The following is a 25,127-nucleotide window of genomic DNA, read 5'->3' as shown; positions in this document are numbered from 1 at the left end:
GGCCCCCCCACGCCATCTTTTACAATTATTTAAAGAAATAATAATAAAAACAACGTGGGATCCTGACCATTTTTTTATAACTAGCGCAGCTAAAGCAGCCAGCTGGTGACAAGTATTTTTAGGCTGGGAAGGTCCACGTTTATTGGGCCCTCCCTAGTATGAATATAGCAGTCTGCAGCTGCCCCACAATTGACGCATCCATTAGATGCAACAATTGCGGTGCTTTATCTGGCTCATCCCGATTGCCATAGTGCGGTTGCAATCGGGGTAATATAAGGTGTTGATGTCAGCTGTAACTTGTCAAAAATCACAGCTGCCATCAAACCCTAGGTTGGTAATGGAGAGGTGTATATGAGACCCCCCCCATTACCACCCAGTAAGTAATAAAAAGCAAAACACAAATCTGGAACACACTGAGGGCAGTGGGAGACTTGGCTGTGAGAAGGGTTGATGTCAGTCAGGTCACCGGAGTTCACATCTGAGTTCCCACGGTACCAAGTGTGAAAACTGGTGAACCTGCTGCCAATTGCCTGACTGCCATATTGCGGGACACAGTGGCACAGCAGTCCGGCAATCCAGCAGTCAGATCACCAGAGTTCCCATTCGGGAGTTCCCCTGCTGCCGTCAGCGAACTAAGTTGAATCCGCTGCCTGTTTTCTAGACTATTGTGAGGCCGTGTTCAGCAATCCGACAGTCCAGCAATCCGGCAATGGGTTCAGCTGAGTTGACTGAGAACAGTAAGTGTATCAGATATGGCAGCAATAAAGAAAATCATAAAGACATTCTACCACAGTCATATCTGTGATGACATGGACTCTGTCAGTGCCTAGCATGGGTTACATTTCTTAAAATTCAACCAGACATGAAGATAGTTTGTTTATAGATGAGGAATAAGCCCCTCATTGTTTCTACAAGACTCTTAGGAGTCTAGTGTTACAGTTCTTATTGACTCATGTAATTGCCTAAATTCCCAAAATTGGCCAGTGAAGGTCAGACACCTAGATAAATCAATTATGCGAACTTCCCATTGTATTACTATGTGAATTGCTAGATGTGATGTAACTTAGCTGTCTCTCTCTTGTCTCTGGATATTTTGTATATGGCTTGAAATCTAGTAAATAAGAGCCCAGTCTTATCCACCAATTGTGAAAACCCCAATGGTCTGAATGGAGAGCTCAAGCATATAAGAAGGAGGACTGTCCATTGCCCAGAGAGACTCTTGCTACATGCTACCAATCTAGGACCTGCGGATCCGATTGGCAAGCCATAACCGAACCTGGATTATAACCACTACATGGACTTCAGCATCGAATGCAAGGATTCGGCTGAGATATCAAAGACTACCTAAGGAAGGAATCCAGCTTGGGACAATCCAGTCACCTGACTACAGGCTTTGCGGTCCTCAGACAGCTTCCTAAATCTGGCGTTATTCCATTATCGGTGGGTTCCCGCTGAAAGCGGGGTGCTGCTGGTTTGGAGTAAGTAGCCCTGGAAGCTCTGAAGCATGGACATTCTAATCACTGGTAAGCCAGCGGAAGGGTGAAAAACTGTTGCTGGTTACATTTTGTGGTTTTGCTGGTTATCTGCTATGTGCCATTAATTGTTTGGGTAACCAATAAAGTCTTAATATTGTGATTCCCTCATCCTGTGTTGTCTGAGTAGTGTTACGCCCATGGTTAAGGAGGTCAGGCGTTAAGTTGGAATGAGCCCTGGGCCATGCTGTCTTTCTAATGGTGGCTGGGTCAGTGGATGAGAGCACCCACTGACCCCCGTGTCTCCACAATATCCACTAATAAAAATGTGCTCAAATCATTGCACTCATTCATCTCTAATAGCAGGGTATGTTTCCCAATAGACTGGAATCCATGTCACATGTTCAATCCCTGCAAAAGACATAGGATTACTCATATATGCCTTCTGGAAATGTTTTACCAGTGTAGGGCATCCTCTTCTTATACATTGCATATGTTCCTTTATCCTCTTACACAAAGGAAAGATTGTCTTGCCTATGTAGTATTGACCAAATGAACAGAAAACCACATAAACAAGAAGATACATTTTACATGTCATAAAATCATGAACCTGATGACATACCAATCCCATATTTAGTATTTTCTGCCTTTTCATTAACGGACAACATGAGCACCTACTGCATCCAGTTACTCATTAGTAGTGTCCTCCAACCATGTCCTTCTTCTTGCCTCAAAATGACTATAGACTTTCTAAAGCCACTGATATAATCAATAGTGTATCTGTTTCTTCTACTATACCATAAAGAAGCTCGATTTTCTGAAACCCTCCCTCTAAATGTAATAAACGTCAGATTGAAAGTCCTATTCTGGAATCTTTAACCCATCTGTACCTTTGCTCTTGCCGGTTCGACTTTCTACAGCTTTTGTGGCTACACCATAACCTTTCTCCCATTTAAAGAACTCAATAATTTGTAAAAAATCATTAGTGTCTATGACATACAAAGGAACATCTGTCAATTATGGTCTCTGCTGAATTGATCCCCAAGACAATAATTAGGCTCGCTGTCGGAGCTTCCATTGCTTAATAGAAAGATACCAATGGTTAAAAGATTCCTGAATAGAACTGATAAGGATGATCAATATGAGGTTTCTATGTGATGTCCTTAGGCTCATTCTCTCCTATAATGTATTTCAAATTAAGCAACAGTGATTTGGGCAGCTGTCAGGAACAGCGATGGGGACACTGGTTACAGCGATGACTTCCATCCTGTTCCTAGCATCTTTTTTGGAAGATTGTATATACTGTGAACAATCCTTTTTAATCCAAATTCAAACTTTTCTATAGATTACACTCACTATATAGTGATAATCTGGGACTGTGATTCTAGCTAATTTACAAATTTTGGCAAATTAATCAATCACAATGTTTTCAATACGAGTTTTACTTCATTGAGGGGGGGGGGGGGGAGAAATAGCACTGATAACCAATGTGTTTAGGAAGTCTATATTGGGAAATACATTGCTTTATTATGTTATTTACCTATATGTGCATCTAAAAGAACATTGCTCTATAGCCAATTTTTCAGATTGCGCAGGATAAATGATTCAAATAAAATCCAAGTTGCAGAATTAAATATTAGGCTAAGGGAGTACCATCCAAAACGAATTTAGAAAGCAATGGATCTTGCTTGACTGTACGACAGAATCACTCCTGTGTAATTTGGAAAAGTAAAAAGGATAATGATAGAAGATTTGCATTTTCCATTCGGTACAGACCTATGGCAGAAAGATGGTCATACATAAGAATTGGCAAATGATGGAATTTGATACCCTTAGTGTATATGCTCATGTTGAGATTTTGGTTGCACAAATTTTCCGCACCAAAAACTGCATTTTTTTTTAGTGAAATCATTGGCTGGAAGGGCTGTTTAGCAGGAAAAAAACCACCAACAATTGACATACTGCTTCTTTTTTATGCACCCAAAACTGCAAGAAAAAAAGAAGCAACGTTCTGCGCACAGCATTTCAGAAGTCTCATTGACTTTGCTGGCATAAGGATAAAAATGCAGATTTGGGCAACAAACTGCATCCAAAACTGCACATAAAGAACACATCAAAAATGCAATGTGCACACAATGCCACAGAAACAAAAGAGTTAAAAGATAATTCTATGCTATCGGAGAAGCAAGAATACTAGCAACCATCTGGTGGGAGGCTATTTTGAGGTGACAAAAAGGACATGGTTGAAGGACACTGGGAGGGTTTACTATAGATATGGCCATGTTTTTCGTTAAGTCACCTCATTTGTGCCATCTAATGAATGCAGCAATTCTGTGCAGCTGCAGGCTGCTATTTTTAGGCTTGGGGGACCAATAAGCATGGGTCAGCCCCCAGGTGTCGGGCTTTATCATGGCTGGGTATCAAAATTGGGGGGACTGCAATAATTCAATTAAAAAAAGCCGCATGCGGTTCCTCTTATTTTGCTACACAGCCACGATAAGCACACAGCTGGGGCTGCAGCCTGTAGTTGCATGCTTTATCATGGATGGTATTATAATATGGGAGGACGCTATGCCAGTTTTTTTATTGATTTTTTTACTCCAACCTACAGTGACTCTTAGACAGGGTCTATGATTAGTTGCAGTCAGACGCTGTCCAACAGGCTGGGGACATGTCTGACTGCAACCAATCACAGACACGGGGACTGCCGGGGGCAGGGGAAGCAGTGAATATGGATTAGCAATAATGAGCGGCCCTGGAAGTTGAGTGAGCGGCCGCTGGAGCAGTTACAGCCGTGCCAGAGACTCGGTAAGTATGAAGCACTTGCTCCAAATCCCCTACCCACCATTTTTATGTACCAAAATTGGGGGGGGGGGCAGTAAGCATGGGTCAGCCCCCAGCTGTCGGGCTTTATTATGGCTGGGTATCAAAATTGGGGGATAACAATAAATCAATTGTAAAAAAAGCCGCATGTGGTTCCTCTTATTTTGCTACACAGCCACGATAAGCACACAGATAGGGGCTGCAGCCTGTAGTTATATGCTTTATCATGTATTATATCATAATATGTGGGGATGCTATGCCAGTTTTTTTGACTTATATTTACTCCAATCTACAGTGACCCTTAGACAGGGTTTGTGATTGGTTGCAGTCAGACGCTGCCACACAGGTTGGGGATGTGTCTGACTGCAACCAATCACAGACACGAGGACTGCCGGGGGCAGGGAAAGCAGTGAATATGGATTAGCAATAATGAGCGGCCCCGGAAGTGGAGTGAGTAGTTACAGCCGTGCCAGAGACTCAGTAAGTATGAAGCTCTTGCTCCAATTCCCCTACTTACCATTTTTATGCACCACATTCTCGTCCCCATAGACTTACATGGGGACCGGTCTCCATCCAGATATCTGGGATTAATTCTGGGCCTGAACCGGATTTTTTTAATCAGCCGGTTCTGGTTATCTTTGAGTCCGCCCATCACTACTGGTGATTAAAAACGCCTGTGCCAAATAGAAGTGTTGGTCCAAGTAAAAAAATAAATAAATAAGAGGCAATGTGACATAGCTGTAGAAAAATGTATGATCTGTCCTACATATAAGAGTATAAAGGAAATTGTGCAATGTATCAGAGGAGTATGTTCTACATTGGTTAAACATTTCCGGGAGGCACATGTGAGTGAACATATGGCTATGTCTTCTGTAGGAATTGAAGATGTGTTGAGGAGTCCAATCTCTATAGGGAAACATACCCTGCTATTAAATAGAGAAGCACATTGGATTATTTGTACAGATGCACTCGTCCAATTAAGGATGAATAAGCACAATGACTGAGCACGTTTTTGTAATTGGGTATGACTATGGCAGCATGTCTTCATTTTTTTATTGCTGCCATATTTGATCTATTCACTGCCTATTTTAATTATGTAATGGAGGTGTGTGTGAAATTCTCCAATAATATACAAATTATGTACCTTAAGGAAGTTACACAGGGAGCAGGAAGAAGCACGAGCTGGTGCGAAACGACAGTGGTCCGCCTGTCTTGTGTGTATTTAATCTTTTTAGCAGTTTGTGACTGAGTCTAATATTGATGACCGGTAGTCTTTGTATTATCACTGGTGGATTGAGTATTAACTTTATTCCTCCAGTCCAGTTTCCTTATAGGCAAGAAAACACTCAATGAAAATGTATTGTGCAAAATAATCATCAACAAATTTTATTTGTGGCTAAAAATTAACCAAAAACTGTCACCACATTATTCTGCCCTATCTCCCCCTTCAAAATGTTGGGGAAAAGACCCTCTAATTCCATTGATGTGTCATATACTGGGTTTCGTACTGTAGTTTTAATAAAACACTGTTTTATCTGATGTAGCCCTTTAAGTCATGGTGAGGTGGTGAGGTGGTGGTGGGGTGATCCCAGCCCAGGGGGGGCCCACTGTTCTCTGCCCGGGGCCGTCTGCTGACCTCAGGCCTGCAGACCCCAGCCCCTGTCTTGCCTCAGCTAGATCAGAGATGGGGAACCTCCGCCCCGTGGTATTCTGCCTCTCTGCTGTGAGCCTCCTGCCTCTCTGCTGTGAGCCTCCTTCCTTCCTGTGCTGTGAGCCTCCTGCCTCCCAGTGCTGTGAGCCTCCTGCCTCCTGTGTTGCTGTGAGCCTCCTGCCTCCCGTCGTTCTGTGAGCCTCCTGCCTCCTGTGGTGCTGTGAGCCTCCTGCCTTCCGGTGCTGTGAGCCTCCCAATGCTGTGAGCCCCCTGGTGCTGTGAGCCTCCATCCTCCCGGTGTTGTGAGCCTTCTGCCTCCTGTGGTGCTGTGAGCCTCCTGCCTTCCGGTGCTGTGAGCCTCCTGCCTCCTGGTGCTGTGAGCCTCCCGATGCTGTGAGCCTCCTGGTGCTGTGAGCCTTTCTACCTCCCGGTGCTGTGAACCTCCTGCCTCCCGATGCTGTGAGCCTCCTACCTCCCGATGCTGTGAGCCTCCTGCCTCCTGGTGCTGTGAGCCTCCTGCCTCCCGGTGCTGTGAGCCTCCTGTCTCCTGGTGCTGTGAGCCTCCTGCCTTTCGGTGCTGTGAGCTTCCTGCCTCCCGATGCTGTGAGCCTCCTGCCTCCCAGAGCTGTGAGCCTCCCGCATATGCCTCCTGCTGCTGTGTATGCCTCTCAGTGTTGTGTGCCTGCCTCCCAGTGCTGTGTGCCACACTCCCTCCAGTGCTGTGTGCCACAGCCACCAGTGCTGTCTGTGCTCCCTCAGTCCTGTTCATGTCCTCCAGTCCTGTTTGTGCCCCTCTAGTGTTGTCCATGCCACCGCCAGTGCTGTCCGTGCCCAGCAGAACTGTCTGAGCCCCAGCCCCTCCTGTGATGTGTATATGCCTCCAGTCCCTCCTGCTGTGATGTGTGTATATGTCCCCAGCCCCTCCTGTGATGTATATACATGTTCCCAGCCCCTCCTGATGTGATGTGTGTATATGTTCCCAGCCCCTTCTGTGATGTATATATATGCCCCCAGCCCCTCCTGTGATGTATGTGCCTTCAGCGTCTCCTACATGATGTATATGATTTACCAATCTGTTGACTGTTCTCCAGATCGAGACAAACCTGGAAAACCAGTTTTGAGAAGCCACATGATCAATATCACCGAACATCACAGCTGCACCAAGGAGTAACAGCTCCAGCCACCACAGTAAGGGTTAATTAATTAATTGACCAATAAATATTAGGGTAATTTTCAAGCTGATAATTTTTTGCGGCCCCCGAAGGTTGGTAGAATTTTCCAAATGGCCCCCGACAGAAAAAAGGTTCCCCACCCCTGAGCTAGATGCACAGGAGAGTGCTGAAATGTATCACGGCTCACTGCTTAGAGAGGACGCCGTGCGACGTGGGATCTGGGGAGGGTGAGTAAAATGTTTTTTTTGCAGCAGACAAATATGACAGGAGGCCCCCAGGATGGGACATATATACCGGGAGGAGGACATATGCACCAGGAAGGGCAGAAACCAGGCTGGGAACATATATACCCGCATATGCCCAGGAAAGGGATAAATAATAATAATACTTGCAGTATATACACACATATATATATATATATATATATATATATATATATATATACACAGTCATATGAAAACGTTTGGGCACCCCTATTAATGTTAACCTTTTTTCTTTATAACAATTTGGGTTTTTGCAACAGCTATTTCCGTTTCATATATCTAATAACTGATGGACTGAGTAATATTTCTGGATTGAAATGAGGCTTATTGTACTAACAGAAAATGTGCAATCCGCATTTAAACAAAACTTGACCAGTGCAAAAGTATGGGCACCCTTATCAATTTCTTGATTTGAACACTCCTAACTACTTTTTACTGACTTACTAAAGCACTAAATTGGTTTTGTAACCTCATTGAGCTTTGAACTTCATAGGCAGGTGTATCCAATCATGAGAAAAGGTATCTAAGGTGGCCACTTGCAAGTTGTTCTCCTATTTGAATCTCCTATGAAGAGTGGCATCATGGGCTCCTCAAAACAACTCTCAAATGATCTGAAAACAAAGATTATTCAACATAGTTGTTCAGGGGAATGATACAAAAAGTTGTCTCAGAGATTTAAACTGTCAGTTTCCACTGTGAGAAACATAGTAAGGAAATGGAAGAACACAGGTACAGTTCTTGTTAAGCCCAGAAGTGGCAGGCCAAGAAAAATATCAGAAAGGCAGAGAAGAAGAATGGTGAGAACAGTCAAGGACAATCCACAGACCACCTCCAAAGACCTGCAGCATCATCTTGCTGCAGATGGTGTCAATGTGCATCGGTCAACAATACAGCGCACGTTGCAAAAGGAGAAGCTGTATGGGAGAGTGATGCGAAAGAAGCCGTTTCTGCAAGCACGCCACAAACAGAGTCGCCTGAGGTATGCAAAAGCACATTTGGACAAGCCAGTTACATTTTGGAAGAAGGTCCTGTGGACTGATGAAACAAAGATTGAGTTGTTTGGTCATACAAAAAGGCGTTATGCATGGAGGCAAAAAAACACGGCATTCCAAGAAAAGCAGTTGCTACCCACAGTAAAATTTGGTGGAGGCTCCATCATGCTTTGGGGCTGTGTGGCCAATGCCGGCACCGGGAATCTTGTTAAAGTTGAGGGTCGCATGGATTCAACTCAGTATCAGCAGATTCTTGACAATAATGTGCAAGAATCAGTGACGAAGTTGAAGTTACGCAGGGGATGGATATTTCAGCAAGACAATGATCCAAAACACCGCTCCAAATCTACTCAGGCATTCATGCAGAGGAACAATTACAATGTTCTGGAATGGCCATCCTAGTCCCCAGACCTGAATATCATTGAAAATCTGTGGGATGATTTGAAGCGTGCTGTCCCTGCTCGGCGACCATCAAACTAAACTGAACTGGAATTGTTTTGTAAACAGGAATGGTTAAATATATCTTCATCCAGGATCCAGGAACTCATTAAAAGCTACAGGAAGCGACTAAAGGCTGTTATTTTTGCAAAAGGAGGATCTACAAAATATTAATGTCACTTTTATGTTGAGGTGCCCATACTTTTGCACCGGTCAAATTTTATTTAAATGCTGATTGCACATTTTCTGTTAGTACAATAAATCTCATTTCAATCCAGAAATATTACTCAGTCCATCAGTTATTAGATATATGAAACTGAAACAGCTGTTGCAAAAACCCAAATTGTTGTAAAGAAAAAAGGTTAACATTAATAGGGGTGCCCAAACTTTTTCATATGACTGTATATATATATATATATATATATATATATATATATATATATACACATACAGACACACACACACACACACACACACACACACACCAGGAGGCCCCCAGGATTGGACATATATACCAGAGTGTGCCTAAGAGGGAAGGGAAGTAATATACTGTATATATATACAGCAGGAGACCCCCAGGATCTGACATATATACCAGAGTGTGCCTAGGAGGGAACTGTATATATATATATATATATATATATATATATATAGATGTATATATACAGTATATAATAATATATATATCTCTCTATCTATATATATATATCTCTATCTGTATATATATATATATATATATATATATATATATATCTATATATATATATATATATATATATATACACACAGCAGGAGACCCCCAGGATGTGACATATATACCAAGAGGAAGACATATACACCATGAGTGGCCCAGGAAGGGGTCATATATACCTGGAGGACATATATACCAGGAAAGGGACAAATAAACAAGGATGGGGACATATATACCAGAAGTGGCCCAGGATGGGGTCATATGTACTAGCAAGAGGACAGATATACCACAATGTGCCCAGGAGGGGGAGGAGGGAGGGAGGGAGCAGGAGGGGCCCATAGCAGGACATATATACCTAAATGGGGACATATATATCAGGAGGGGACATCATATACAGTACAGACCAAAAGTTTGGACACACCTCATCTGTAGAACAATTGTTAAGAGGAGACTTTGTGCAGCAGGCCTTTATGGTAAAATAGCTGCTAGGAAACCACTGCTAAGGACAGGCAACAAGCAGAAGAGACTTGTTTGGGCTAAAGAACACAAGGAATGGACATTAGACCAGTGGAAATCTGTGCTTTGGTCTGATGAGTCCAAATTTAAGATCTTTGGATCCAACCACCGTGTCTTTGCAGAAAAGGTGAACGGATGGACTCTGCATGCCTGGTTCCCACCGTGAAGCATTGAGGAAGAGGTGTGATGGTGTGGGGGTGCTTTGCTGGTGACACTGTTGGGGATTTATTCAAAATTGAAGGCATACAGAACCAGCATGCCTACCACAGCATCTTACAGCGGCATGCTATTCCATCCAGTTTGCGTTTAGTTAGATCATCATTTATTTTTCAACAGGACAATGACCCCAAACACACCTCCAGGCTGTGTAAGGGCTATATGACTAAGAAGGAGAGTGATGGGGTGCTACGCCAGATGACCTGTCTCCACAGTCACCAGACCTGAACCCCCAATCGAGATGGTTTGGGGTAAGCTGGACCGCAGAGTGAAGGCAAAAGGGCCAACAAGTGCTAAGCATCTCTGGGAACTCCTTCAAGACTGTTGGAAAACCATTTCCGGTGACTACCTCTTGAAGCTCATCAAGAGAATGCCAAGAGTGTGCAAAGTAGTAATGAAAGCAAAAGATGGCTACTTTGAAGAACCTAGAATATAAGACAGTTGTTTCACATTTTTTTTAAGTATTTAATTCCACATTTTTTAATTCATAGTTTTGACGCCTTCAATGTGAATCTACAATTTTCAGAGTCCTGAAAATAAAGAAAACTCTTTGATTGAGAAGGTGTGTCCAAACTTTTCGTCTGTACTGTATATATATATATATATATATATATATATATATATATATGTGTGTGTGTGTATATATATATACTGTATATATGTATTTGGCTTTTATTGATAAAAAAGATATAAGGCTGACAAAAACAACCCTCTATTGACTTACTGCCACATTACCCTTAAGATGAGGCTCTACAGTTGGGTGTTGTTTACATACTTATTGTACATTCTATTATCAGTGCCCTGATACTTCATTGGTGATAAGTACAGGATTATTATGTCCATCCCCCTTCTTCTTCCATTATTTTTCTCTTGATAATTGTGTTTTTGACTTTTGTTTTTGTCAGCCTTATATGTTTTGTATCAAGCCATATTTATATATACGGTAAATAGCTGGGTGTGCACATTTTTACTTTGCAGCTTTTTTCCTCTCATGTTATAATTCATTATTTTTTTTGCATAGTTTTCGTTTTTTGTTAGCACCTCTCCCTTTATTTATATTTATTACATTGTGGTGCCCACTACTTCTTTCTTAAGGCCCGTTTCACACGTCAGTGAAAAACACTGACGTTTTTCACTGGCGTGTAAAACACGCATATGTCCCTCCGTGTGCCGTGATTCACGGCACACGTGGGTTGTCTAAGTGCAATCCGGGCTCCGTTCTCCGTGGCCCGTGATTGTACTTAGAGATTAACTCACCTGTGCCCGCTCCCGCTCTCCATGGTGCTGATCGCTCCCGCGGTGCGGCTTCCGGCCGGCGCTGACCTCCACAGCAGCTGCTTCCGGGTCGGCTGTGTCGTGCATCATGAATATGCGCGACAGTAATGAGCCGACTCAGAAGCAGCAGGCTGCACGGGCTGCAGAGAGCGTCGCTGGAGCCGGGTGAGTAAAAATGATTTTTATTTTAAAAGCACGTTTTTTTCTGGCACGTGTTTCACGGATCACACCACTGCGTGGTTTGTGGGACATCAGTGATGCCAGAAAAAAAATGGACATGTCTCCGTGCGGCAATCACGGATACGCGGGTACGCCGCACGGAGACACGTGCAGTGAAAAATCACTGATGTGTGAGCAGACCCATTCATTATAATGGGTCTGCGTATGCCAGTGATTCTGGTACGTTTAAAAAAAAGCACAAACGTACCAGAATCACTGACGTGTGAAAGGGGCCTAACAAAGTGTTGCAAGTAGCAGTGTGTGTGTGAGGGGGAAGGGCCAGTGTGTGTGTGAATAATATACATAGAGGCAGTGTGGGAGAGATATTATGGAAAGGGATGATGTAAGGGGTATATTATTCATTTTCTGAGGGAAATACCTCATTTTCTGGAACAACTTCAAGGGTGCTAACACTTTTGGCCATGACTGTATACATATATATATATATATATATATATATATATATATATATATATATATATATATATATATATACACATACATATATATATATATATACATATACATATACACACACACACACACACACACACACACACAGTATATATCTATATATATGTCTATATATATATATATATATATATATATATATATACATATATATATATATATACACACACACACACACACACACACACACACACACACACACACACACACAGACACACACACACACACACACACACACACAGTGTATATATATATATACACACATGTTTTTCCAAGTGTGGCAGTGAGACTGGGGCCTGAAAATGTTGCCAGTATGGGGCCCTCAAATTCCTAGTGGTGGACCTGGTGATACCCATATATTGACAAAGGGAGTGTGAGGGGAAGCAGCTTTTTCCTTCTTTTCCTTATGGCGTAGCAAGAGGAGGCAAGAGAGAGAGTGACAGACTTATAGAAAGAGATTTACAAACCTTGCTGAAAGTTTTCCACTTCTTTAGTTTCAAGGTCCTGAGTTAATGCTAGGAAAAATACAAAAAATAATTAGTGCAGTCAGCAACACCATAAAAACTACTTTTAGTAACCCAATCTGTAAAATCCACTGTCTCTGCCTAAGATCCCTCCTGGATATTGAACTCTCCTATCATTTGATTCATGCCATCCAAACTACTAGGCAGCATGAATCAGAGTTTGGCTGCCCAAATGCAAATGGGTATGTTTCAGAGAAAACATAGTTTCAAGAGCCTGTGGAGGATGATTGTCACAAGTGTGTTATGTCTGTTGTGGAATCTAGGATCAGTTGATCTCAACACTTAATTGATCGCAGGTCCTCTGTGGAGACCACTTGACTGTTATCCTGTATTGGGGTGGATTTATTTTCATTTAATGCTGAAGGAATTCAAGACCCTTTCACTTTTAGTTGAGATTACATAGCCCTAACTGCAGCTGTAACATCTTATAGTTACTCCCTTCTACTATATTTACCCACTCCTGGCTTCCCTCAATGCTGGTTATAGATCATCTATCATGACCACTCTGAAGGAGCCTGTATTTGGAGAAGCTGAGGTGTTCGTTTCTGTTGCAGCTGAGAAGTTTCCTGCTAGTGAAGCCACGGAGTGCAATTTGTTGTGTCTGTCCCCATATGTTTGTCTTACCTTCCTTCTGTTGTTTTTTTTGCAGTAGCGAGACTAGTTTCTCACTGGTATACACATCAGGGCCAGCGAGGGCCTAGGCACATGATGACGCACAGGGGGAGGACCCATCTAAGGATGTCAGGGAGTGCTGCAATCAGACTCAGGTGAGTGTTAGGAGGTGACCTGTCTTCCCTCAACCTTAAGCTCTTGTTGTACCTCTTCTCTAGTTTTCCCATCATGTTGTGCCACTCGCTGAGTTTCCCTGCACATCGGTGTGAAAGTAACAGCGGACTAGTCTCATCTCTGCCTAAAATCCCTCCAGGAACTCCAACTCTGCTTTGGCATTTCAGAGAAAAACAAACCTACTGTAGATGCAGTGGTGCAGCAGGGTTCTGATTCATTTTGCCTGTGGTTTGGGCAGAATTAATTGAGTGGCTGGTTCTCTTTAAAGACAATGTTAAAAAGTTGGTTCTACTAATGCTGTAAGTATTTGGCACATAATACAAAGTACACGGCCGGTACCCTCCCACCCCTGGTGGTGGGAGGAGGGCGGCATAACTTTGGTTTGGGGGAGGTGACTAGTGGGGGAGGGGTAATACTAAAGGGGACCGTTGGGTATATAAGGGATAGCCTGGGGGGGAAGGACCTCTTGGCCTGCGGTTCCCCTGGGGATTGTCCCGCCCACCCTCCCTCGTTCAATGTTTGCAGGGTCATGGTGGCTGTTGGCGGTTGGGGTGGGGTCTTCGAAGTCGGTGTAAATTGGATTGGGGGTGCAGAGAGAGGTGGATCCCTTTAATTTCTTGGTTTGGGTGGTGGTCTTGTGATTCTGGGGTAATGCCGGCTATGGATTGTCGGGTCCCGTATGTGGTGGTTTAACCCTTCCCCCTCCTCTTTTTACATTGGTGCTCCCGAGTTGGTGGTTGCGGCTGAGAATAAGGCGGGCTTTGCACACTGCGACATCGCAGGTGCGATGTCGGTGGGGTCAAATTGAAAATGACGCACTTCCGGCATCGCATGCGACATCGCAGTGTGTAAAGTCTCGATGATACGATTAACGAGCGCAAAAGCGTCGTAATCGTATCATCGGTGCAGCGTCGGCGAAATTCATAATTACGCTGACGCGACGGTCCGATGTTGTTCCTCGCTCCTGCGGCAGCACACATCGCTGTGTGTGAAGCCGCAGGAGCGAGGAACATCTCCTACCGGCGTCACTGCGGCTTCCGTAGGTTATGCAGAAGGAAGGAGGTGGGCAGGATGTTTACATCCTGCTCATCTCCGCCCCTCCGCTCCGATTGGCCGCCTGCCGTGTGACGTCACAGTGACGCCGCACGACCCGCCCCCTTAACAGGGAGGTGGGTCGCCGGCCACAGGGACGTCGCACGGCAGGTGAGTGAGTGTGTGAAGCTGGCGTAGCGATAATTTTCGCTACGCCAGCTATCACCACATATCGCTGCTGCGACGGGGGCGGGGACTATCGCACTCGGCATCGCAGCATCGGCCTGCGATGTCGCAGTGTGCAAAGTGCCCCTAAGTGTGGTTTTTGGTAAGGTAATGTTTGAGTTGTTAATCATCAGATTTATGGGCTTCGAGGACCAAACCCTTATTAATGTTTATTCTTGTATATTTTGTTAAATAAAGGCTGCTGTGGCCATTTCATCCAACTTCATGTCTGTGATTATTTCATAGTGGTTTAGGTTACTAAGGTGGTGGGCAAGAGGCGAAAATAAGGGGTCACCGGAACTCCACTATACCAAAGTCATGTAATTTTATGTGACTCACAAACTAGGTGGCCTTTTTTCCTTGCACATTTGCAATTTGAGGATATGACCCCTAGAGTTTTTGTACAACTACAGTATCATATTTATTTGGACTTGCATTAATAATATGAGCATGGAGAAGTAGAATGTTTGCATTTACATTTTCTATAAAACGCTTGAAATTCATGGCACTTTTTTAAAGTGGATAAAAATAAACTTTTAGAAATTGGTGTAATGTATGCAAGATCTTACATGCAAATGAATGGAAGGTGGAAGCTACTTAAAAATATGGGCAATCAACAAGAGATTGTAACAGCTATTTTCCTTCTCTATCCGGCTACCCACTGAGAAAAACATTTCAAGGAACACAGATTTCATCTTGACAACATTCCCCCAGTTCAGCAGAATTCTGGCAATTTAGCATATTGCGCGACTATGACATTAGTCACGTCCAGCTGGAATTGGAAGAAGATTTCATTTGGGTAGTTCAGGCAATTGGTTTCATGATAAAGACTTCAGCCTGAATTCCATGATTCAGCGGGGTAGTGTATACGTGACTGAGGCTACGCTGAAGGCATGAACATATCATAAAGTGATTAAATCTTAATCATATGCTTTGCTTCCTAATTCCTAGTGAAAAACTGTGAAAGCTTATGACAGCAGGGGATCTGCACAGAACTCCTCATGTAGCGTCTGACGATAAGATCTGGTGACCTCCTTTTTCTGAGTACTGAAGACTATTCACACACTGGGAAATCAAAATGGAAAATCCCACTGAGTTTTACAGCTCTGTGCTGATGTAGGGGAATTGATTGTTCTCTTCCAGTATTAAGTCCAAAGCTTGTGATACCCCGAGTTGCAAAATGGAGTATTGAGTACTGAAATAAATTTGATTTATTTCTGCGTTGCCATAGAATATTCAATAGATTCAATGGATTAAATAAAAACTTAAGGGTTTGCACCAAACTTTTTAATTTCTACTTATCCATAGGATAGATGGTAACTTGCTGATCGATGAAAGTCTCACCGATGGGACTCAGGTAAGGAAATTTTTATATCTGGTAGGAAATTTTTATTCCTGTTACAAGATGTCACCCAACCATCATTCCATTAATTCTCTATGGGGCTAGCGGAAGAAGCCAAGTGCATAGCTCAGCACGCAGCTTCTAGGTAATAAACGGCAGTTTAAAGGCCCTGTTACACGCACCGATATATCGCCGGGGTCACGGATTCTGTGAAGCACATCCGGCATCGTTAGCGACGTCGTTGCGTGTGACACCAACGAGCGACTGTTAACGATGGAAAATACTCACCAAATCGTTCATCGTTGACACGTCGTTCATTTTCAAAAAATCGTTGATTGTTGAGGACGCAGGTTGTTCGTCGTTCCCGTGGCAGCACACATCGCTATGTGTGACACCTCGGGAATGACGAGCTACAGCTTACCTACGGCCGCCGGCAATGAGGAAGGAAGGAGGTGGGCGGGATGTTACGGCAGCTCATCTCCGCCCCTCCGCTTCTACTGGGCGGCTGCTTAGTGACGCTGCTGTGATGCCGCACGAACCGCCCCCTTAGAAAGGAGGCGGTTCGCCGGCCACAGTGACGTCGCTAGGCAGGTAAGTCCATGTGATGGCTCCTAACGATATTGTGCGCCACGGGCAGCGATTTGCCCGTAACGCACAAACGACGGGGTCGGGTACGCTCACTAGCGATATTGCTAGCGATATCGCTGCGTGTGATGGGGCCTTTAGGCCGGAGTCACACTTGCAATAGACTCACGCGAGTCTTGCATTGGTTCACCCTACATGGCCGCATACTCTCCTGACACGAGCATCTCAGCCAAGCTTCTCAACTGCATAGAGATACATGCAGCCAACCCGCTCCTGTCAGGAGAGAGTGCGGCCATGCAGGGTGATGTGACGCAAGACTCGCGCAGGTCTCTCGCAAATGTGACTCCAGTTTTAGTATGAGATCTGCTGCTCAAATCTAATGAGAATAAAAGTCCCCTCTTCTGTCGACTGGTGTTGGTCCCCCACAGATCAACAAGTTGTTATCTATTCTGGAAACACATGATATCTTTCATATTTTTTTTTTTAGTTATGATCCATTTCGAGTATTTCTGCTATCAGAGACTTTTATGAGTAATTGGGATCTGTGACGCTGATCAAAAACAGACATATCTCCATGATGTTTTTGGGGACATATGTACCGCCCTGAGAGGGGCCCGGCTGCTTCTCCGCTTGCTCGGGCCGAGCCCCTTGAGGTCCGGGCTTGGGTTGTCGGTGGCACGAGCGCCTCTGGACTGGGGGCCACGTCGCTCTGTTAAAGGGGGGAGGCAGTAGGGTGGTGGTGGTGCGGGACGAGGTGCGCAGCCGGGTGGGCCACATTGTCGTCCTATGGGTCGTGACGCCACCCACGGGTCGTGGTGACGGGATGCACCACCGCTGCGGCTGGAGTGAAGGGTGGGCTCGTCCGGGATCGGTGTTGCGGCCGCAGCCTAGATGTTAGCCCCTCCGTGGGTAGGGGCGGTGTGTCCCGGGGCCCGGTAGTGGGGAGACTGATGGCGACGGTGTTGTTGTCGGGATGCAAGGTGCCGTGCTGCGGTGCAGTGTCGTGCCCGGATGGCACTGGTGTACTCACGATTAATTCACACTCAGAGTCACTGGTAAACCAAAGTTCGGGTATGGTCGGGTCCTAAAGCCGGCTGCTTGTGTCCCCGTGAGGTTGATGGTGGCCCCTTTCCCTTGCACCTCTTGTTGTGGTTTTTCGGCTCCCCTGCCTGGACAGTGGTAGCCCACTCCCCGGCGTTGAGCTGCCGGAGGAGCCCTCGATTGCCCGCAGGCGCTGGCCTGTCAGATGTTTGGCCCTTGGCGGTGGCACTCACCCGGTATCGGTGGGCTTTTGCCTTCTTTCGGGACTTTGGGTGTGGATGAACCCGTGAGGTCCAGCCAGCAATCAGTCAATTTGCCTAAACTCAGTGGCTTCTAAGCTAGGACGGGGTCTGAGTACCCGGTTTCTGGTGCTCCAGTACCTGGTTGACTCCCCGGTTCAGGACCGGCGGGCTCCAACCCTGGCCCAGTCCCTACGGTTCCACCGGTTGCTGTACCAGTACTCCTGCAGACGGCCACCACCATGCAGCCTCCCCAGGCCTCCATGTACAGTATATTGCAGCCTCCCAGGCCTCCATGTACAGTATCATGCAGCCTCCCCAGCCCAGGCCTCCATGTACAGTATCATGCAGCCTCCCCAGCCCAGGCCTCCATGTACAGTATCATGCAGCCTCCCCACCCCAGGCCTCCATGTACAGTATCATGCAGCCTCCCCACCCCAGGCCTCCATGTACAGTATCATGCAGCCTCCCCACCCCAGGCCTCCATGTACAGTATCATGCAGCCTTCCCACCCCAGGCCTCCATGTACAGTATCATGTAGCCTCCCCACCCCAGGCCTCCATGTACAGTATCATGTAGCCTCCCCACCCCAGGCCTCCATGTACAGTATCATGCAGCCTCCCCACTCCAGGCCTCCATGTACAGTATCATGCAGCCTCCCCACCCCAGGCCTCCATGTACAGTATCATGCAGCCTCCCCACCCCAGGCCTCCATGTACAGTATCATGCAGCCTCCCCACCCCAGGACCCCATGTACAGTATCATGCAGCCTCCCCACCCCAGGCCTCCATGTACAGTATCATGCAGCCTCCCCACCCCAGGCCTCCATGTACAGTATCATGCAGCCTCCCCACCCCAGGCCTCTGACCACCGTGTACTCATATATATATATATATATATATATATATATATATAAACAACAAGTACTCACCGCTCTCCTCCTTCCACTGCTGCTCTGTCCTGACGTCTCCTCGTTCCACTGCTGCTGTACTCACCGCTCTCCTCCTTCCACTGCTGCTCGTCCTCCCCTCTCCTTGCTCTCCTGGTGCTCCGGTCGGCGTCCTCCCTCCCTGCGCTCTGTGCACTCAGCACAGCAGTCGCACAGGAGTGACGTCACCGCGCAGGCACAGGGGGAGAATGATGATGCAGAGCGGCGCCGGCCGCTTTATGCTTCATTATTACTGTGCGCGGTGATGGGGGAAGGTGGCACGGGTGCCGCCGCTGACATCGGGCAGGGGGGCCCGGTGTTGGGGGCAGCAGCGGGTCATATAGTGGGCGCGTGCACTGTGACAGATCAGCGCAGCTTCTCTCTCACTGACAGGAGCTGGCTGCTGATCTGCCGGGTGGCCGCGGGCCCCAAACCTCCCGGGCCCGGTCGCGATGGCGACCGCTGAGACCGTGGTAGTTACGCCCCTGCTTAAAGGGTTATCCATGTGATGTGAAGTACCTATGTTATTTTAGTAGGTACATGAAGTCGTTGACTATTTGCTCTCATGAAAGTAGCCTCTTCAGAGAGGAAAAGGTCTGGCATTCTAGTGACACCTATTGGAAGTAGTAATTCTAAATGTCAATATTGACCATTTAAATGGGTTTACCTTATAACAAGAAGCCTTAAGGCCCCGTTGCACGCAGCGACATCGCTAATGAGATATCGCTGGAGTCACGGAATTCGTGACGCACATCCGGCCTTGTTAGCAACGTCGTTGCGTGTGACATCTACGAGCGACCGCTAATGATCAGAAATACTCACCAAATCGTTGACACGTCGTTCATTTTCAAAATATTGTTGCTGGTGCTGGACGCAGGTGGTTTGTAGTTCCTGAGGCAGCACACATCGCTACATGTGACAGCCCAGGAATAACGAACAACACCGTTCCTGCGACCTCCGGCAACGAGGTGGGCGTGTCGTTAATGCGGCTGGTCTCTGCACCTCCGCTTCTATTGGCGGGCCGCTGTGTGACATCGCTGTTATGGCGCACGAACCTCCCCCTTAAAAAAGAGGTTGTTCGCCACCCACAGGTAAGTTCGTTTTACGCTTCTTAGCGATATTGTTCTCCACGGGCAGCGATTTGCCCGTGACGCACTAACAACGGGAGCAGGGGCTTTCGCTAGGGATATTGCTAGCGATGTCGCTGCGTGTAAAGCAGCCTTTTCCCCTCAGGTACACAGTCAGGGGCCCCTCATCAAGCCAAACCACTTTGCTCACTTAAATAGCACCATTAATTCTTCATCACTTTGAGGACATCATCATAATCTTGCCTATGAGTATACAGTATATTTAGAGTGTGGGAGGAAACCCAGTGGAAGTTTTGGAAAACATGCAAACTCATTGAAGATGTTTTTCTCAAATCAGTCAGATGGCAGTATAACATGGATGATGATTGCATCGCAATGCATATCTGACCGGCGGCTCTCCTGACCCAAGCATGAGAGCTTCATGTGTTTCTATGCAGCTGTCAAGATCGGATCAGGAGAGCCTCTGTCAAGGCTGAGTATTGCATCCATGTTATACCGCAGTCTGATTGTGCATTCAGGGAGATTTGAACCCAGGACCCCAAAGCAACAGTGATAACCCCTAAAGCATCATGGTGTTCCACCCCTGCTTTGCACTGATGAGGGGAAAAGATCATGAAACTTGTGTCTGCAAAAAGAGTTTTTGGTTTCTGGTCTGGTTATCCTAAGTTATGTGGCTAAGCTCTTTAAAGATATTGCGTTTTAGGATTGCTACATACAATAAAGCACACAGATAAGAGAGGCATATTTGCTTTATGTTTTTTTTTTAACCCTTAGGGGTACTTTGCACGCTGCGACATCACTAGCCGATGCTAGAGATACCGAGCGCGATAGTACCTGCTCCCGTCGCACATGCGATATCTTGTGATAGCTGCCGTAGCGAACATTATCGCTACGGCAGCTTCACACGCACTTACCTGCCCTGTGACGTCGCTCTGGCCGGCGACCCGCCTCCTTCCTAATAGAAGCGGAGGGGCGGAGATGAGCTCCTTTCTTCTTCTTCTTTCTCCTTTCTTCCGCATAGCCGGTGGAGGCAGGTAAGGAGATGTTCCTCGCTCCTGCGGCTTCACACACAGCAATGTCTGCTGCCGCAGGAACGAGGAACAACACCGTATCTCCTATTGGTGCGACATTATGAAAATGTCCGACGCTACACAGATCACCGATTTAGGACGCTTTTGCGATCGTTTCTCGGCGCATCTAGGCTTTACACGTTGCAACGTCGTTACTGGCGCTGGATGTGCGCCACTTTCAATTTGACCCCGACGATATCGCAGTAGCAATGTCGCAGTGTGCAAAACACCCCTTACAGCCTACTGTAGTCCGCTTACATAGCAAAAACCTGCTAACTGATTCCCTTTAAAGAAGCAGCAAAAAATGCTGCAATAAACATATGTCAGGCCCAAATGTATGGCGGGGCTCAAGAGACACTTGTAATATCAGCTTGAGCTGCTGTATAACCTTTTAAATGTCACTGTCAATCACTGATAGTAACATATAAATTGAGTGATTGCTGGTGTGTGGGTACATTGGCCTCGTTGCCATCGGCTCCCACCAGCTCCCATATTGGATATTGCTGCATCCATAAAAGTCCAATCTATCAAAATATAACATTAATTAACCCGTACAATTATTTATGCACAGGGAAAAAATCTAAATGCCAGAATTGTGATTTCTCGGTCATTGCAACACTCTAAAAATGCAGTAAAAAAACTATGAAAATGTTGTAGGTACCTCACAAATCTCTCATGTAGCTCTATTGATGAAAAAAACAGGTCTCAGAAAAAGGCAGCACATGTTATATCTGCCTTTTTACAAATTTCTGAATTTTATTTTCACCACCTGAATAAAATAAATTATACAACTGCACAATGAATGCCGAAAAAACGCATGGCGTCATTAAAAACTATCATGTAAGAAAAGAAGGTATCATTTGTCAATGATTATCGGGTCTATAGTTTCTTTGGCAGTGATCAATCGTGAAGTGCCTAATTTACACATTAAAGGTCCAGTCACACTAAGCAACTTACCAGCGATCCCAACAACGATAGGGATCGCTGGTAAGTTGCTAGGAGGTTGCTGGTAAGATGTCACACTGCGACGCTCCAGCGATCCCACCAGCAACCTGACCTGGCAGGGATCGCTGGAGCGTCGCTACACAAGTTGCTGGTGAGCTCACCAGCAACCAGTGACCAGCCCCCAGCACCGCGTGTAAGATGCTGCGCTTGGTAACTAAGGTAAATATCGGGTAACCAACCCGATATTTACCTTGGTTACCAGTGCACGCAGCTACACGTGCAGGGAGCAGCGCACACTGAGCGCTGGCTCCTTGCTCTCCTAGTTACAGCACACATCGGGTTAATTACCCGATGTGTGCTGCAGCTAAATGTGCACAGAGCAGGGAGCAGCGCACAATGCTTAGCGCTGGCTCCTTGCTCTCCTAGTTACAGCACACATCGGGTTAATTAACCCGATGTGTGCTGCAGCTACATGTGCACAGAGCAGGAGCCGGCACTGACAGTGAGAGCGGAGGAGGCTGGTAACAAAGGTAAATATCGGGTAACCAAGGACAGGGCTTCTTGGTTACCCGATGTTTACATTGGTTACCAGCCTCCGCAGAAGCCGGCTCCTGCTGCCTGCACATTTAGTTGTTGCTGTCTCGCTGTCACACACAGCGATCTGTGCTGCACAGCAGGACAGCAACAACTAAAAAATGGCCCAGGACATTCAGCAACAACCAACGACCTCACAGCAGGGGCCGGGTTGTTGCTGGATGTCACACACAGCAACATCGCTAGCAACGTCACAAAAGTTGTTCGTTAGCAGCGATGTTGCTAGCGATGTTGCTTAGTGTGACGGGGCCTTTACAGTGGAAGCATGAGTGTGCATGTGTTTTACATACCAGTTTCTGGGATTTTAGCGATTTTAACAGAAAGCAGAAAAATTTCCAATAAAAGTAGACATTATATACATGTTGTATAGGTGTATTGGAGTAACGTTGGGTGGCCCGGCTAGCAAACTATGATTTCACCATCAAGTATCGGGCTGGTCGCAAGAACACCAATGTGGATGGGGTATCCAGGATGCCTCACCCATCAGATGAGGGAGAAGACATAGATGAACTAGAGGAGATCGAGTCACCAGCTTTCCACTGCCTCAGTCCCTGCCAGAATCAGCAGTCTTGTACCAAGTGCCAGGAGGCTGCGTTGAACCCAATACCTCATCATGGGTGGAAAGAAACACAAGATGCTGGCTGACCTTGCGGTTAGACTGGTCAAAGAACTGATAGCCCAACCAGGTTCGTGCCTAGGTTCTGATACTCCACCTGAAGCCCAGCATCTATGGAAGGAGAGGATCAGGTATTAACAGATCAAGGTCCAGCCTTTGAAGCAGAAGTATTTCAGGAGTTCTGCAACCTATATGGCTGTACAAAGATCCGCACTACACCTTACCATCCACAGACTAATGGTATGTGTGAGAAAATTAACCACCTAGTCATCGACCTGTTGAAGACTTTACAACTAGAAGAAAGGAACATGTGGCCAGAAAAGCTACCTGACTTAGTGGACATGTACAACAACATTCCTGTGAGCTCCAAAAACTGTACACCAGCATATCTAATGAGAGCAAGACCTGTTGATCTTGAAATGGGAGTTGTAATTCCAGAAATTGATTCGTCAGATGCTGATTGGGACTCTAATTGCCAAGCGCAGTATAAAAGGATACAATAATGTGTTAAAAAAAGCTTAAATCAGAGTCGAGAAAAACAAGAGAAGGATTACAACAATAACGCACAAGCTGTTTCCTTAACACGAGGAGAAATAGTTCTAAAAAGAAAAAGAAAAGTCCATAAACTTGATGATCAGTGGGAAGCAGAACCCAACACTGTGCTACCTTCTAATTCTGCTAATAAGAAAACTTGCTTAATCAGCAAAGATAAAGGAAGAGCTTCATCAACAGTCTCAACAGATCATTTGACGAAATGCCGGGAACCATTGAAACCCACAGAAGAAGTACCCTATACACCTCAAGTACCTGGGAAGAAAGAGGTGATACATACAATACTTGGAGACTTTCCTGAGAATAGGCCTCAGTACAATGGAGCCATAATAGTGCCAGTAATTACTGCCCCACAACCAGTGGAAGAACCAGTTCAAGTTCTGTAAGAACCACCTGTTGTAACAAAACCAGAAGATTCTACAAACAGTGAATCTGTAAGTTCAGCAAGAAGACTCAGAAGTCACAGACAACTACCTAGTCTACCTACAAACATTATTGGGACACTTGCACTAGACACCAGAACAAAACAGGGACCAGCTGAGACACTAGAGTTATGTAGATCCAGTCGTAGCAACTTTAGTCAGCCCCCAATCAGGTACAAAGAATAGGTGTCAACAGAAAAATGTGTAAAATGGTGTCCTTGTGTAAATAGAGTTATACATAGTGTAACCATAGAAAGTAAGAATGGTTTTAAACTGTAAATGTTCATATAGTGTGTCAAAAATGTTGATTCTGCTTTAACCTGGTTTTGCATACTTTTAATAAAAATGGACCCAAACTACTGGACTGGTAGTAGTAAAAACTTGCCCTTGTAAATAGTTGCACCAGTTGTGCACACTACCAGAGTAATACTGCAGCAAAACCTTTTTGAAGAGGACATGTGTTCTGCAGCAAAGTCTTTTGAAGAGGACCCTTATTTTTGCAACAAAAGTTTTGGGGAGAGTACAGGTCACAGGAAGGGTCTGCGGCAGAGGCAGCGGAGACCCAGTCGTCATAGTAACCAGCGACATACCTCCCAGGGACACCAGGTTATGGGTGGCAAGAGGGGTGCCTGCTGTATATATGTTATGGTTGATGAAACGTTTAAGCAAAGTGCCTCCCTTGTACGGGAAGGAAGTTTTTAATGTTTGAAAAAGTAATTAAAGTGTTTATCTTTGTTCACCTTTGCAGCCCCAGGACGTGCTGGAATTCACCAAGGGAGAATGTAGCGCCCCTGAAGCCATCAGACGCTACAAGGAACTGCATCCTGTCAAAGATGCAGGGCCTACCCTCAGAGACCCAGGAGACCAGTGCCGGTAACACCAAAACATACATATAATCCCTGTTTTTCCCTTCCCCAAAGTAGATTTTCAACCCAGATA

The 25,127-nt window shown here is 45.6% G+C and overlaps 1 protein-coding gene across 1 annotated transcript in view; it reads right to left on the bottom strand.

Annotated features, from left to right (window-relative positions):
- CCDC92B (coiled-coil domain containing 92B) overlaps nucleotides 1–25,127 on the bottom strand; it is a 116,610-nt gene that overhangs the window by 37,521 nt on the left and 53,962 nt on the right. The window contains exon 3 of the mRNA XM_075335291.1: nucleotides 12,667–12,714. Within this exon, the coding sequence (XP_075191406.1) occupies nucleotides 12,667–12,714 (48 nt within the window). The remainder of the gene's footprint in view (nucleotides 1–12,666; nucleotides 12,715–25,127) is intronic.

Source organism: Anomaloglossus baeobatrachus, chromosome 2 (assembly GCF_048569485.1).
Source record: "Anomaloglossus baeobatrachus isolate aAnoBae1 chromosome 2, aAnoBae1.hap1, whole genome shotgun sequence".
Lineage (NCBI taxonomy): Eukaryota > Metazoa > Chordata > Amphibia > Anura > Aromobatidae > Anomaloglossus > Anomaloglossus baeobatrachus.
Note: the sequence above shows the minus strand (reverse complement) of the source record. Positions and strands in the feature narration are given on the sequence as shown.